Source organism: Lagenorhynchus albirostris, chromosome 12 (genome assembly GCF_949774975.1).
Source record: "Lagenorhynchus albirostris chromosome 12, mLagAlb1.1, whole genome shotgun sequence".
Classification (NCBI taxonomy): domain Eukaryota; kingdom Metazoa; phylum Chordata; class Mammalia; order Artiodactyla; family Delphinidae; genus Lagenorhynchus; species Lagenorhynchus albirostris.
Window position 1 is genome coordinate 53153172 of NC_083106.1, and position 17639 is coordinate 53170810.

The following is a 17639-nucleotide window of genomic DNA, read 5'->3' on the forward strand; positions in this document are numbered from 1 at the left end:
TACTGACAGACTTCACTGATGCTGACTTGAGGGGATGGTACTCCTGCCTGTGCTATAAGCTCTGTCGAATCATCAGTGGTACGAAAGCGATGTCCCTCAGGGGACGTGATAAAGAATGTAGCGCTAACAGTCACCTTTCATAGTGAGGTTTTACCGTAACCCGAGACCTGCATGCGCTTGAGGGGCACGGGTGGCACCCCACTGCCAGGGCAGGGACCTGACCCACAGAGATCCAGTTTGATGGCCCTGTGATATTCCCAAGTCCTCAGGATCGGCTTCTGAAGGCCCCGTGCAGAGTTTCGGAGGAGAGATTTTTCTCATGGACTCAGTAATTATCAAGGACCTGGCTACGTGTGGGTGCTTCAGAGAGGCTGCAGGAGAGAAGAGGCAGTGATGACTGCCCTCAAAATGCTTGCTCTCCAGTAAGGGAGAGATGCAAGTATTTGTTGTCCGGTGGAGAACAGAATCTCCCCACAGAAGGAATTAGGGAAGATTACAAAGGAAGGAGGTGGGGCTTGAACCGCACTTTGAGGAGTGGATAGGAATTTGGTGGGTAGAGGGGAGAATGGAGAAACCAGTCGGAGGGAGAGAAAAGCAAGGAGAGAAAAGGAAAAGGATGGGCTGGATTTGGGGAGCAGTGAGTTTGCTAGAGCTTGGACCAGAAGGGAAGGAGGCCCCTGGATGTCACCCCAGGACTGTGGATGACTCTTGCTTGACTATCTTTTACCGTTACATCATAAGCACTACAGCTCTTCCCTTCCCAGGTAAATAGAGTGGGGACAGAATAAATTCTTTCACAATATCAGTGAAAAAAAAATGTTGCCTGCTATATCAGTAGACAAAAGATGTTACAGCCACCCTGACGGTGAGCCCTGGAGCTCAGGAGAGAAACAGGATGCCCGCCATCTAGCAGTCTGCCACTGCCACCACCCCCTGACCGTGCACCCTGAGGGGACTCAGGATGCGAAAGCACAGGATCCTGGCCCCAGAGAGCTGAGGTACATAGCAAAGGAATGATTTCAGTGAGCCCAGACTCCTGCCTCTTTCCATACCCAGAAAAACGCTAACTTCCTTAACTTGTGATGTCTTGTTTCCTTTAATTAACAGTAATCTTTTGATGCTCTGACTCCCTGGTCTTTGTTGCCAAAACTCCTACATATCCTGGCTTCCCCCTACCCTCTTTGGAGCCATCTCCCAGAGCAATCTATCTGAGAGGCTGTGTCCCGGCCTTAAGTCCTCAGTTTTGTCCGCCAAATAAAACATAATCCTCAACGTTAAGGGTGTGCATTTTTTTTTCAGTCAACAACAGAGAAGCTGAAAGTTCTCACGAAGTTTCTCTAGGTCATTTCCAGTGGGATTGGGTCCTCTCTCAATGGAAAAAGGCAGTGATTGGTGAAGTAGTTAAGGGGGCAGATAACATTTTGGCCCCGATGTAGACAGCACCCTCACATTACCACAGAACATCACCCCTGGTTTGATAGATGGGCTTAAAAACTACAAACCAATTTCCCCCACTTCCCCAGCCCAAATGCATTGGGCATGTTTGTGTTATGTGTGTCGTACACTTAGGTCTGAATGCTCTACGTAACGGATTGGGCATAATGCTCTTAGACATGCCATCTTGCTTGTTCTGAGGGCTTTGTCTGTCTGCAAATACTCAGCCTAAGTTAATATTTCATGACACCCAATCATAACTTGAGGCTAGAAATATGATGGAAGCCATGGCTATTGTTTTTTCTTTAAAAAAAAAACAAAAAACAATTTTGCTGCACTCTTAGATTGAGAAACACAAACCCCTATTTGAGCACAAGTCCCATTTCCTTTATGTGCTGTTCCTATGAGTGACGATGAATTTTAACAAGTTTCCTAATGATTTAGGCCATTGCTCTCCTAAGGCCTTATTATTAACTCGTTTTACTGACTTACATTTACAAAGGGATTATAACATCCTAGACACAGATGTAAGAACTTAACAAGTGTTGAGTCATGTAATCCTCTTAACCACCATGTGAAGTAGATGGTATTATTATGATTTCTATTTTACAGTTAGAGAAATTGAGGCACAGAGAGGTGAAGTAACCTGCCCAAGGTCTCACAGATAGGTCACGTTGCCATTTGAGTAGACGTGCGAATCTGAGGTTATGTTTGGTGTGTCTGCTGTCACCTGTGTAAAAAGGGATAAAAAGAACGTGTCTGAGAGATTCTCCCTTGCTGTGCTCAGAGGCAGAATTGTGTTCTTGGACTATTTTAATCGAGGGTGATTTTCTACCGTTTACGTCAGTAGTTGTGTCTCTCTGGAAACTCAGTATTTTAATTGACTGTAAATGTTGGAAAGTGAACAATTTCCACGTATATACAACAAACACACTAGCTCTGCCGAAGTCCAGCCCTGCGTAATTATGATCTTTTCATGTTGGAAGATGTGGCTGTGGATCAGGGCATCTCCCCAGATGTGTGGCAATGACTGTAGAGTTAATAATTAAATGACAGTTATTGTACGTAACTTATTGCTTCCTCCCACCCCCCAAAAAAACCTCAACCATAAAAAAGAATGAAATGTTGCCATTTGCAACAACATGGGTGGACTTGCAAGGTATTATGCTGTGTGAAATAAGTCAGATAAAGACAAATACTGTGTGAGATCACTTATGTGTGGAATCTAAAAAATACGACAAACTAGTGAATATAACAAAAAAAAAAAAACAGACTTATAGAGAACTAGTGGTTACCAATGGGGAGAGGGAAGGGAGAGGAACAAGATAGGGATGGGGGTCAGGGCAAGAGGCACAAACTGTATAAATAAGCTACAAGTATATATTGTACAGCACAGGAATATAGCTAATATTTTATAATAACTAAGTGGAATATACCCTTTAAACATTGTGAATCACTATATTGTACACCTGTAACTTACATAATACTGTACCTCAACTATACTTCGATAAAATTAACAAAAAGTTTTTTTAATGTTTATGTAATGATGTTATGTGAATCTTTAACTGGAAAACAGTGATAAATGTCATATATGCCAAAGAGACTTCTTAAGTTAAAATAAGTTATATGTAAACGAATCATTCCTTGCTAAATACGATATTAATGTTCTCTCCTAACAATGGCCACGTTGATTCCGAAGCTGTCCGTGGAAGGAACACACAGAGCCTCCCCCCAAGATGTGTGCATATCAGGTCCCCAAAAGTCCATTTCCCAGGTATCTTTATCCTGATCTCAAAATGCTATCAGTAAAGTAAGCAATGCAGTATACTTTTCATCCAAGTGAATAAAGGTGAAATGAAAAAACTATTTATCTTGAAAAAAATGACAGTGACAGTTCCTATGTACCAGCACCGTGCCAAGCACGTTCCATTATTTTGTTTAATCCTCCCAACAACCCCATGCGGCAGGTCCTGTGAACATCTCCTTTCCACAGACAGGGAAACAGGCCTAGAGAGGCTTAGTAATGGAGGACAGGTCGCACAGCCAGGAAGCGGCACAGCAAGGATCTGAACCCTGGAAGTGTTTCCTTGAGCCTCTGGTCCTGACCACCGTTCACTGCCTCCCACACTCCAATCCGTGCGTGGAGCACACGGCCGGCCCCCACCCCTCCTCCTCGCTGAAGGCTCTCAGGGTTGCTGCACCCTCTGGTCTGCAGCTGACTCTGGCCAGGGATTAACAGCTGATCTTGATAAATTTCTTGTAGCCTTTCTGCTTTGTGTCTTCATAGAATCCTGCTACTGTCCTTTGCTGTACAGCAAGTATTTGAAGAGTCAGATTTCACCCATTGTTCCTCCATCATCAGCCTCACCTCCAGCCTGAGTTCAGCGTTTGCTGGTTGATTGATTGCTAACGGACCCCGCCCTGCTGGAGGGCAGAGCAAGAATCCGGCACAGGCATGGGTAGGGCCAAGGGAGACCCTGACAAAGTGGAGCCTGACACGGAACGTGGGAACAGTATGGAAGAGAGTTTGCTGTAATATTAGGCACCTTGAGAAGCCCATGTACCCATTTATAATACCTTTTACTCTTACTGTTAGATAATGGTTTTTTCTGCATCAAGCATGGTGTCCATTACAGTAGATGCTCAATTAGCATTTGGTGAATGCATGAACGAATGAGGGATGGACAGAACGTGTGAGTTATTGTTTGGTTTCTTATCCGCTGCAATTTGGGATTTATTTCCTCCACCCGGCTCTTCCCTCCTGCATGCCTGGATTCTCCTTCTCACCACCTTCTCTCTCTCCCTCTCCCCGTCAGTCCAGGGAGTGGCTGGACAGGTGGTGGCAAGAAATGTTCTTTTAGGGCTTCTCTGATGGCACAGTGGTTGAGAGTCCGCCTGCCGATGCAGGGGACACGGGTTCGTGCCCCGGTCCGGGAAGATCCCTCATGCTGCGGAGCGGCTGGGCCCGTGAGCCATGGCCACCCGCAACAGGAGAGGCCACAGCAGTGAGAGGCCCGCGTACCGTAAAAAAAAAAAAAAAAAAAAAAAGAATGTTCTTTTAGGTGGTGTTCCAGGATGGTGTTAGGTTCTATAATTTTGGAGTAGAACCATTCTTTAGGGAAATTAGGACTTAAACCAGCCTTCAAGGGACTCGAATCACCACGTATGATGTTACTGTAGGAGTGTGCATTCTGAGTTCTAAGCAGACCTTGGGGCAACCCATTGGGAGCTTCATATGTTTGAGAAGCTCATACCATCCAGGCATCTGCAGTGGCATCCCCTCCACATCTGTTCTCATGGACTAAGAATGGCTTCTTGACTTTCATGCCTTGCATTTGGTCCATAAGACATTTGGTCTACACCAAGGTCCTTGATATTTGGTCATATTTGGTCCTGTCCAGAATGTCCATGGAGACATTTGGTCCATGCCAAAAGGCCCTTGATATTTGGTCTTATCCAAAATGATTTGGCATGCACAGCAATCAGAGAAGAAAAAGAAATAAAAGGGATCCAAATTGGAAAAAAAAGAAGTAAAACTGTCACTGTTTGCAGATGACATGATACTATACATAGAAAATCCTAAAGATGCTACCAGAAAACTACTAGAGCTCATTAATGAATTCGGTAAAGTTGCAGGATACAAAATGAATATACAGAGGGACTTCCCCGGTGGCACAGTGCTTAAGAATCCGCCTGCCAATGCAGGGGACTCAGGTTCAATCCCTGATCTGGGAAGATCCCACATGCCATGGAGCAACTAAGCCCATGCGCCACAACTACTGAGCCTGCGCTCTAGAGCCCACAAGCCACAACTATTGAGCCTGCGTGCTGCAACTACTGAAGCCCGTGCACCTAGAGCCCATGCTCCACAACGAGAGGCCACCGCAATGAGAAGCCCATGCACCACAATGAAGAGTAGCCCCTCCTCGCCGCAACTAAAGAAAGCCCACATGCAGCAATGAAGACCCAATGCAGCCAAAAAAACAATAATAAAATATTTTTAAAATGTTTTAAAAACAACAAAATTAATACACAGAAATCTGTTGCATGTCTATACACTAACAAAGAAAGATCAGAAAGAGAAATTAAGAATACTCCCATGGGGCTTCCCTGGTGGCACAGTGGTTAAGAATCTGCCTGCCAATGCAGGGGACACAGGTTTGAGCCTTGGTCCGGGAAGATCCCACATGCCGCGGAGCAACTAAGCCCGTGTGCCACAACTACTGAGCCTGTGCTCTATAGCCCGTGAGTCATAACTACTGAAGCCCACGAGCCACATCTACTGAAGCCCATGCACCTAGAGCCCGTGCTCTGCAACAAGAGAAGCCACTGCAATGAGAAGCCCGCACACTACAACGAAGAGTAGCCCCCACTCACCGCAACTACAGAAATCCTGCATGCAGCAACGAAGACCCAACACAGCCAAAAATAATAAATAAAATAAATAAATTTATTTTTTTAAAAAAGAAAGAAAACTCCCATATACCATTGCATCAAAAAGAATGAAATACCTAGGAATAAACTTACCTAAGGAGGCAAAAGACCTGTACTTTGAAAACTATAAGACACTGATGAAAGAAATCAAAGATGACACAAACAGATGGAAAGATACACCGTGTTCTTAGACTGGAAGAATCAATATGGTTAAATGACTATTCTCCCCAAGGCAATCTACAGATTCAATGCAATCTCTATCAAAGTACCAATGGCATTTTTCACAGAACTAGAACAAAATATTTTAAAATTTGTATGGAAACACAAAAGACCTCAAATAGCCAAAGTAATCTTGAGAAAGAAAAACGGAGCTGGAGGAATCAGGCTCCCTGACTTCAGACTATACTATTACAAGGCTATGGTAAACAGAACAGTATGGTAGTGGCACAAAAACAGAAATATAGATCAATGGAACAGGATAGAAATCCCAGCAATAAACCATGCACCTATGATCAATTAATCTATGACAAAGGAGGCAAGACTATACAATGGAGAAAAGACAGTCTCTTCAATAATTGGTGCTGGGAAAACTGGACAGCTACATGTAAAAGAATGGAATTTGAACCTTCTCTAACACCGTGCACAAAGATAAACTCAAAATGGATTAAAGACCTAAATGTAAGACCAGATACTATAAAACTCCTAGAGGAGAACACAGGTTGGACACACTTTGACATAAATCACAGCAATATATTTTTGGATCAGTCACCTAGAGTAATAGAAATAATAACAAAAATAAACAAATGGGACCTAATTAAATTTAAAAGCTTTTGCACAGCAAATGAAACCATAAAAAAACCCAGAAGCCAACCTACAGAATGAAAGAAAATGTTTGCAAATGGCACAACCAACAAGGGATTAATCCCCAAAATATACAAACAGCTCATGCAGCTCAATAAAAAGAAAAAAAAAATCCAATAAAAAAAAATGGGCAGGAAAAAAAAAAAAAATGGGCAGGGCTTCCCTGGTGGCGTAGTGGTTGAGAGTCCACCTGGCGATGCAGGGGACACGGGTTCATGCCCCGGTCTGGGAAGATCCCACATGCCGTGGAGCAGCTGGGTCCGTGAGCGTCCGGAGCCTGTGCTCCGCAACGGGAGAGGCCACAACAGTGACAGGCCCACGTACCGCAAAAAAAAAAAGAAAAAAAATGGGCAGAAGATTTACATAGACACTTCTCCAAAGAAGATATACAGATGGCCAAAAGCCATATGACAAGATGCTCAATGTTGCTAATTATTACGGAAATGCAAATCAAAACTAGGAGGTATCATCTCACACCAGTCAGAATGGCCATCATCAAAAAGCCTACAAATAATAAATACTGGAGAGGGTGTGGAGAAAAGGGAACCCTCCTACAATGTTGGTGGGAATGTAAATTGTTGCAGCCAGTATGGAAAACAGTATGGAGGTTCCTTAAACTAAAAATAGAGCTACCGTATGATTCTGCAATCCCACTCCCAGGCGTATATCCAGAGAAAACCATAGTTCAAAAATGTACATGCACCCCAATGTTCACTGCAGCACTATTTACAGTAGCCAAGACATAGAAGCCACCTAAATGTCCATCAACAGAGGAGTGAATAAAGAAGATGTGATACATATATACAATAGAATATTAGCCACAAAAATGAAATAACGCCATTTTCAGGAACATGGAGGGACCTAGAGATTATCATACTAAGTGAAGTAAGCCAGAGAGGCACAAATATCATGTGATATCACATATGTGGAATCTAAAAAACTAATACAAACAAACTTATTTACAAAACAGAAACAGACTCACAGACTTTGAAAACAAACTTATGGTTACCAGAGGGGAAAGGTGTGTGTATGGGGGGATAAATTAGGAGTTTGGGATTAACATACACACTGCTATATATAAAACAGATAATCAACAAGGTCCTCCTGTAGAGCGCAGGGAACGCTACTCAATATTCTGTAATAACCTCTCTGGGAAAAGAATCTGAAAAAGAGTGGATATACATATATGTATAACTGAGTCACTTTGCTGTACACCTGAAACTAACACAACATTGTAAATCAACTGTATTCCAACATAAAATAAAAATTAAGTTAAAAAAAATACAGAATTTACGGAAACTGCATTCCTGGTGCCAGCTATAGATGCCCAGAGAGTTTTATCTTCCAGTTGGAGTTTGCCGTTGATCTATCAGGCCAGCATCAGGGAAGGCTGTCCGTTAAGTGGTTCTTCTTTCTGTGTCTCTGACAGATGTGTCACCCCTACACCAGCGAGCCTCTGTGAAGATGAACCCAATAGAGGAAGGGGCGGAAAACGATGACGAGGTCTTTGAACCCGTGTCCTCGAATACGCTTCAAGTTCGTCGCTGGCCTTGATCCCAAGAGAGGATTCACGTTACCAAGAGGGAAACTGTCTGGAAGAGATCCTGAAAAATACCAGCACTTTTTCACAGCTTTTCAATTGTTCTGCTTTAATATTGATACTCCCAGCCTGGGAGAGTCTGAGGGCAGGAAAGGGAGGGAGATTCAAAACATGGGAAGGTTATCTTCTCTTTTTACTGGTCAGCTTTCTGTTCCACTGAGCCTTCTGACTAAACTGAGTGCTATTTTTGAGAGATATATTTTCACAGTGTTTTCTAGATATGTTATCATTTAACTTAAAAAAAATCTTAGCGCTTTGTCATTGCAAATGCCTTCACTTATCTTTCCGAGCTGTTCCTTTTCGTCAGAGACAGTTTTTTCTCTGCCGTGGCAATGGGGCTGTCCGTTTGATAGTTGTAACAAACAATGTAAGTTCGAAATTGAGGCTGAGGTAACATTAAAAAGCAGGGAATCTCAGGCTTCGCTCAGTTGATTTTTTGGCCGGAAAATTTTAAAGAAAGATGTGATGCGATTCATGTATATTTTTCTCTCAGGCCAGACACGTCATTCTACTAGACTGCCTTCCTTTTGTGGGCCTTGTGTGGATAGCTTGATAATGAACAAAGCTCGTCAGACTTTGGTCACATTACCCTTATATTATGCTGTTTGGAAGTTGGGCTGAGCCCTAAAGCTGGAAACGTTAACAGTGGAAGAGGTTCTGAGCCTGGGGTCGGCCTTTGGCTAAACCAGCCCAGCTTGCCCCACACTCTGCTGTGGGAAGCACGTTCCTTGGGGTGGGAGGACCGGGAGAGTCAAGTGGCCAAACAAGTGTCGCAGAATGACGAGGCTGACGGAGCCGCTGCACTCTTCATCTGCTATTCTGACATGCAGATGGTTCCTCCAGGTCCATAGATGTCTCCTTACTGTGTGTGCCAGGGACCAGGTACCAGAGATGCAAACAAGGACACAGCTGTGTGCGGGCAGACGGTCCACCACAAGCCCTGCCATGATCGCCCAGCCTAGATAGTGCTGTGAGGGCCTGCATTCCAGACATGGTGGTATTTGGGAAATTCGAAGTCTGCTTAAATCATCCAGCGGGTCAGTGTGACTGTGGCCCTCCACCAGGCCACCTAGTTGGGGGAAGCCCCCTGATGGGCTGGGCTCCATCATGCCCCACTACCTTTATTTTGTGTCATCCACTGGAACCAACTCTGAGTCAGTCCCATTAGGTTAAACAGCTAAGAAAAGGTTCAAGTGAAATTAGTTTCAGGTGAGCTGAGCCAACAGCATCTTTTGCCAAGAGGTGATTTCTGTGAGAGGAGATATAAAAATAAGCTACTCCAGGGTCACCTCATTTTCCTAAACTCATTTTTTGAAGCCAGTTATTTTAGTAATTTCACTTGAGTCAAATTTACATGCTTGGTCACTCACTGAGAAAACTTCCACAGACTGGGTATCCAGCTGCTAACATAGTCATCAAATGCTGGCCTATTAGCCTCACAGTAGAAAGGCTGATTTCACTTTCCCACTATAGTGGTCTCTTCGGTTTGCTAAATTAGAAATTTATTTGGGGAAATGAAACAAAGGTGAATGACTTTGCCTTGGCTTTAAGACTATAAAGATATAATAGGTTGAACTCTTTCTTTCAATGCCCGAATCAAGTATATAAGCTAATGGTGTTAATACTGCTTTCCTTTAACTATTGGAGTGAAGCTATGTAGGCCATTGAGTTTACACATGCATAAGACCTAACTTACAAAATCACTCTATAGAGTAATTAGATATCACATCCTTCTCTGAGTAGAAAGTAATTTTAGATGCTGCTAAAGCCATGTTTTTAATGTTCTGTGAATCCACAGAACCTTGAGATTTTCTTACCCTGACCCATCTTCAGGTTTGTCTCACTTTGTCAACCACAGACAACAGAGGGTGTTATCTCTAATGATCAGCCTGGATGTGTTTGGAGGTTCTTTTCTATAGTGCTGGGAACAAACATGTTTAAAAGCACACTGCTAAAATTAGGTGATATGAAGTCATTTACTGGTTTTATTAAAACGTGTGCACATCAGTGCCATTGATAAGGAAGATTATAATTTCAAGATTAGGAATCTTGGGCTTCCCTGGTGGCACAGTGGTTGAGAGTCCACCTGCCGATGCAGGGGAGATGGGTTCGTGCCCCGGTCCGGGAAGATCTCACATGCCGCGGAGCGGCTGGGCCCGTGAGCCATGGCCGCTGACCCTGCGCATCTGGAGCCTGTGCTCCGCAACGGGAGAGGCCACAGCAGTGAGAGGCCCGCGTACCGCAAAAAAAAAAAAAAAAAAAGATTAGGAATCTTCAAAGAGCCATTTAGCTTGAATGGGAAACACGAAACTATTTTTAAATACATCCCTCTAAGGACAACAGTTAGTCTCAGAGAAAAGGAGCTGAAGACATTGAGTAGTCTTCCCACTAGACTTGATAGCAAAGAAGCAGATAAGAAAACATAAAAGATCTCCTATGGATAATTTTTATAAATTTATGTATACAAATGAACAAGTGTATCTTTGTATAACGCATAGATAAAAAACACATTTGCTGCCAATGAGATGCTTCCTGTGTTCTTTGGCCTTCACTTAGCTGTGTGACCAAGGTCCAGAAAATGGTCTGCAAAAATTATTCTGTATATTACCCCAAATCTACTACGTTTAAATGTAACATCAAGTCCATTGTATGAAGCTGGACTGTAACATTTATACCAGAATGTATGTCAGTTATGATATTTTGCAAGCCCTCATAAATATTATATTTATAAATTAATAGCACAAACCCTATGATGTTTCTAGATCTTAAATTAGTAATAATGGGTGCTACATAATTATTTTTCACTTACCATCCTTAGCTTCCTGGGATCTTTTCCGTTTCTCCCTATGGTCCATTTCACTTTAATGCTGTGCCCACTGGGAGATGCCACCTTCTTCGTGTCTGGTTCTCCTTCCATATGCCTGAAGCTTTTCTGATTCTGTAACTTGGAGCTGCTGATTCCTGCCTCCCAGGTCCTGTCATGGCCCCAAAGGCAGAGTCACTTGGATGCTGGAAAAAATATTTAGGGAAAGTTGTGTAACCTACATACTCTGCCCCGTCTCCAGTGTACCCAGGTGATGACTTGCCCGCCAGTGAAGATTTCATGCTAGTGCATGGTGGCTCCTGGCCGAGCACTTGGGAAGGCTGGTCAGTCCCAACCCTTGGGGCTTGGTGCAGACCCTGAGGTACAGCTCCAAGGATTCACTGTTATTATTATTTTTAAAATCCATTTTCTTGGTCATTTCTTTCTTTTTTTTTTTTTTTTGCGATACGCAGGCCTCTCACTGCTGTGGCCTCTCCCGTTGCGGAGCACAGGCTCCGGACGCACAGCCTCAGCGGCCACGGCTCACGGGCCCAGCCGCTCCGCGGCATGCGGGATCTTCCCAGACCAGGGCACCAACCCGTGTCTTCTGCATCGGCAGGCGGACTCCCAACCACTGCGCCACCAGGGAAGCCCTTCTTGGTCATTTCTAAAGCTGCTCTCCAGAAACCGTTGACCCCGTTTCCCCTCCCTTCCCTCTTTCCAACCCTGGTTTTCCAACCTCTTTTTCTAATTATCCCTAACTAGAGTGATTAGAAATTCCCACCCACTCAATTCAAATTCCCAAGGATGTGAAGGGATAGGACACTGTGCAGGGAACTCGAGGTTGCCATGCACTCGGGACACATCTTCTCACTCATGGTAGCCATGCTCTGATCATCACAGGACCCCAAGTACCTTGCATGTAACAACATATTGTAAGGGAAATTTAAGAAACCCACTTAAAGTACTATTCACAGATTTTACCGATATACTTGCAATCTAGTTTTAAAGTACACAACGATTTTGTGAATGGTTTTTATAGACACATTATTCATAGGGATCGCATTCTTTCTGCTTTTAGGTGCCATTTACACTGATACCATTTTACTTTATAATAAATTTACATTTCGACTGAATGGAGCCTTACAGTTTAAAATATCTTCATATATTGTCATTTGATCAAATAAATTTCTTACTTGGAATATGTGCGTATTTTTAATTTCATGTCTCTTACATGTAGCTGATTTGCCCTAACGCCATGCCCAAAGGTTCAAGAACCTTCAGAGGTTATGGGAATTTCTCTGGTTTAGGTAATCTGAGCAGACCTGCAGAGGGCATGCTCTTGAGTTAGTTCCACTTAGTTTCAAAAGCCTGCCATCTTGCTGCCTTTGGCCGTGAAAAGAAAGGCCCACGAGGCAGTGGGCAGTGTTGCCTGGATGGAGCAATTAAGAAGCCTCCAGAGTTACACTGTGAGGATAGATTTCAACTTTTTAATACACTGCATCTGAACATTCTCTTCTAGTTTTATGAGATTCAACAACACAAGGGGTCACATAGAGGAGCCAGAACCCCTCCCCTGGGTCTATTCTATTCACGGAGAAACCTTCTCTCCTCCCATCACCCGTGCTCGGTGTTGGAAAGGGAATTGGGCAGCCCATCTCTTGGCCCTTGATAGTAGGTCCTTGGCACCTAATAAACTTGCCCTGATCAGCCCCAAGACTAGAACCAACTAGAAGAGGCATCTTACATGACGAGCAAAGTAATTAATTCTTTCTCAATGAGCCATGTCACCAATATGTAAAAAATGTTCTGCTAAGGTGTACGTGTGATGAATATGAATGAACACACTACATCAATATTTCCCTGCTGCAGCAACACGGATGGACCTAGAGATTATCACACTAAGTGAAGTAAGTCAGACAGAGAAAGACAAAGGTATGATATGACTTGTATGTGGAATCTCAAATAAGATACAAATGAACTTACTTACAAAACAGAAACAGACTCACAGACAGAAAACACACTTATGGTTAGCAAAAGGGAAAGGGGATGGGGGAGGGATAAATTAGGAGTTTGGGATTAGCAGATACACACTACTATATATAAAACAGATGAACAACAAGGTCCTACATTAAAAAAAAAATTCCTTGCTGTATACTAGGGGCAGACATATCCCCACTGACCGTCAAGCTCTCCCAGCCTCCTTCATTACCTGTCCTGAGAGAATTCACGGCTTCCTGGCATTTGCCTGGCCCAGCTGCCCGGTACAGGCAGGACTCCACATCGCGGGACCAGCCCCGGGCCCGCTCCTGGGGACGAAGCCTTGTGGCTGGGGATTTCACCCTCTGACTTCTTGCATGACAGACCAGCAGAAGCAAACGTGGTTTGAACGAAGCTAAACTACCTCACAGCTGAGTAAATGAGGTCCCACAACCAAATCCCAGCTCACAGAGGAAGGGAGCCTTCAGAGGAAAATGATTAGCGCCATTTACCTCTTGATATTTATCTGCAAATGATGAAAACTTGAGAGCTGCTCCCATTCGCTGGTGGTTACGTATAATTAGGCCATTTGTGCAGACACGGACTGAGGTGAAACCTGGAGTCCCCTGCAGAAAGCTCAGACCAGGGGCCGAGCCTCAGGCCATAGCCTCCCATGGGGGCCGTGATGCACGGAAAACAGAACGAACTCATTTCTCATTAAAGGGTTTCTGTTATCATGGAGGCCTTGCTAACCTTTTTCATTGTGCTTCCCACTATTTTTATTGTTCTCATCTGACCTCTTTTAACTCTTCTCCTTATTAGTATTGATACATTTTGCTATAAGAATAATTACAATATAATGTGATGAGTAATAATAGCTGTCTCTTGAGTGCCTACTATTTACAAAAGACTGTTATAGGCATTTAAAATACATGAGTTACGGGACTTCCCTGGTAGTCCAGTGGTTAAGACTGCACTTCCAAGGCAGGTGGGGTGGGTTCTAATCCCTGGTTGGGGAACTAAGATCCCACGTGCTGTGACGCCAAAAAAAAAAAAAAGAAAGAAAAAGTGAGAGAATACACGATTTAGTATTTTCACAAAAATCCTAGAAGGTGGTTAAGACAATCGAACGGAAGCTCAAAAAGAATGATTTTGCCAAAACAAACCAGCTAGTAGAAGGTGGGGGGGATTTCATCCCAGGTCTCTCAGCCTGCGGACCCGCTCACTCTGCTGCTTTTTCCAATCCTCTTAGATAGGAAGCCTGCATCCTCCAGTACAAATCTTGTTCTCAGCTTCTCACCTTAGGTTATCAAGGAGTTTCCATGCTGAAATAAAAAAATATAATGCTTTAAATTTTTTGAGCAACAAAAACTTTGTACTTTTTAGGGAGAGGCATTTTTAGAAAAAAAGAAAAGCTAAAATTTCTATTGACCTTTATTTAAATAATCTATCAGTTCATGTGAAAGGGTGGGGTCCTAGTTACACTTTGCCCCAAACGGGTTTTTATCTCTGTTGTCCACCTTGATCTCCCTCTTAGCTCAAAGCACCGACCTGAAAAAGGAGGCCGAGTCTTTATCCTTGGACATGACTTTGAGGTCAGATCTACCTTGTTCTGAACACCAGCTCTGACCATGTGATCTTTGGCAAGTAGTTACACCTTTTTAAGCTGCTGTGTCCTTGTGTGTATCCTAGAACCTTCCCAAACATGTAGTTGGCATGAAGTACATATTCATTCTCATCCCCTTTTCTCTTTTTCCTTTGGTTGCCACGTTGAATCCTTAAGGCTTCTGGAATCTTAGCAACCACAGTCCTTGTAAAGAGACAGAGGGTTGGTACCAGCAGGACCTGAGGGGCAGGCCGGGCAGGGGTCAGTCACCAAGATCCCTCCCGCTCACGGCAGAAATGTCTGCAGGCCCGGGGTCCAGGCTGCAGTCTCTCTGGACCTGTCGGACTGAAGCAGAGAGGCGCCCATCCTGTCTCCCACATGTGACCCCAGGAAGCATTAGGCAGGGAAAGGAGGCTGCAGGCCCCTCTCAGGGGAGGTGGCTATGGGTGTAAAACGCCAGCATTAGGCTAAATGAGGCTCTCCAGGAGGTAAAAAGAACATCTTCCTCTGTGGTTGTTTTGAACCAATATGCTTGTTGATCTCCCACGGGGACCACGTGAGAGCGAAAAGCAGGTGGGATGGACATGGCTGGAGCACGTGATGAGTACGTTTTGACAACAGAAGGACGGAGAGAAGTTTATCTAGACCCCAGAGTAAGGGGGAGGGGTAGCTCTCAATCACTCAGGAGACACGTATTCCGGTCACAGTTTGATTGTTATAGAACGCTAGGACCCTGGGCAGCTCACATCTCCTGATGGGGCCTCAGTTCTGTCTGTAAAAGGAGGTCCGACCAGGCGGGGGATCTTCCAGTTCTGGTGCCCGTAATTGGCCAGTGTGCGGACTTAAGCGCTGACATGGCGTCTCCTTGCTTCACGTGAGCCTCGTGGTCCAAGTGAGTCAGGCCTTTTTTTTTTTTTTTTGCTTGAGGATGATTGGGGGTGGTTAGGCAAAGTCTCACCTGCTGTCTTCCTATCCAAGGCACTCCCGTCCTTGGACTGTCCTTTGCGAATGCCGCGTCGGTTTGAAGTTGTGATAACATTATCATGAGCGACACCCACGTCTTTCATCATCAAGCAATGTTTCCTTGTGTTATCATTTAAAGGTTTCTCCAGAGTTGTCCTTAACGCAGTCAGCTTGCTGACAAACCCCTTCTAGCCCTTCCAGAATGGTGTGGATTGAGGTTTCCTTTGGAGGGGACAGAATTGTAGAATTTTACAGCAAATAGAGTATGTAAATTTCAGCTAGCACAGAAGTTCTCAAACTTAAGCAACATCAGAATCACCTGGAGGCTCCTTAAAAACCCAGCCCGTTGGGGCTTCCCTGGTGGTTGAGAGTCCGCCTGCCGATGCAGGGTACGCGGGTTCGTGCCCCGGTCCGAGAAGATCCCACATGCCGCGGAGCAGCTGGGCCCGTGAGCCATGGCCGCTGAGCCTGCGCGTCCGGAGCCTGTGCTCCGCAACAAGAGAGGTCGTGATAGTGAGAGGCCCGCGCACGGCGATGAAGAGTGGACCCCGCTTGCCACAACTAGAGAAAGCCCTCGTACAGAAACGAAGACCCAACACAGCAAAAATAAATTAATTAATTAACTCCTACCCCCCAACATCGTAAAAAAATAAAAGTAAAAAAAACACCCAGCCCGCTGGGCCCCGCCCCAGAGTTTGATTCAGTACAGTTGGGGTAGAGCCCGAAAGCTGCACTTCTAATAAGTTCCCAGATAATGTTAATGCTGCTATTAACGGGACCACACTTTGAAGTCCCCTTAACTAGTCCAACCCCCTTATTAGCAGATGAGGAGGGTATGTCTGGGAAAGTTGAACGCAAGCATACTCATCCATAGTCCGATGGTTTTTAGTTTAAAAAGCAACTTTTGGGCTTCCCTGGTGGCGCAGTGGTTGGCAGTCCGCCTGCCGATGCAGGGGACACGGGTTCATGCTCCGGTCCGGGAGGATCCCGCGTGCCACGGAGCGGCTGGGCCCGTGAGCCATGGCCGCTGAGCCTGCGCGTCTGGAGCCTGTGCGTCTGGAGCCTGTGCTCCGCAACGGGAGGGGCCGAAACGGTGAGAGGCCCGCGTACCGCAAAAAAAAAAAAAAAAAAAAAAAGCAACTTTTTTTGTGTGTGGTTTTTTGTTGGTTTTGGTTTTGTTTTGGCTCTAGGCCAATAGTTCCCAAACTTTTAATAAAAGTCACTTAGGGAACCAGTTAAAATCTGGCTCTAGTAACTCAACACACCTAGAACGGTGAGTCTTAACTCTGGCTGCGCATAGGAGTCACAGATTCTGAAGTAATTTATCAGGGTTCTTAAAAGCTTCCCAGATGATTCCAATGGGTAGTAAATTTGAGAAGCACTGAGCTGGAGGAAGGTCAGAAACCTTCACTAGTCTAGGCATCCCAGGTGATTTGGCTGTAGCTGCAGGCTGGTCTGGTTGCAGGCGAAGAGTTTTCTTGGTCTTGCTTCCTGCTTTAGGAAACAAAAAACGACAACAGTGTTAGTTTGGGATTTGAAGAGTGACTAGCAGAAGCAGGCGATAGAGCTGGAAATGGTTAGACCAAAGCAAACGTAGGCAGTCTTGGTGTGTGATTTTTTTCTGTGAATACCAATATTTATTTTTGGAACATTTCCTCTTTTTTATTAAGATATAATTAACCTATAACATTATATTGATTTCAAATGTACAACATAATGGTTTGATATTTGTATACATTATGAAATGATCATCAAAATATGTCAGGTTAACATCCATCACCACACACAGTTACAAATTTTTTTTTTCTTGTGATGAGAACTTTTAAGATCTACTCTCTTAGCAACTTTCAAATGTGTAAAACAGTATTATTAACTAGAGACACCATGCCGTCCATTACATCCCCAGGGCTTACTTATTTTGTAACTGCAAGTTTGTACCTTTTGACCACTGTTAGTGT

General features: G+C 44.3%; 1 protein-coding gene across 2 annotated transcripts in view; it reads left to right on the forward strand.

The window, feature by feature from the left end:
- BVES (blood vessel epicardial substance) overlaps positions 1-10853 on the forward strand; it is a 41380-nt gene extending 30527 nt beyond the window's left edge. For both annotated transcript variants that reach the window (XM_060167824.1, XM_060167825.1), the window contains one exon: positions 8159-10853. In XM_060167824.1, coding sequence (XP_060023807.1) covers positions 8159-8283 — 125 coding nt within the window. In that variant the 3' untranslated portion in view covers positions 8284-10853. The remainder of the gene's footprint in view (positions 1-8158) is intronic.
- Positions 10854-17639: the final 6786 nt, after the last annotated feature.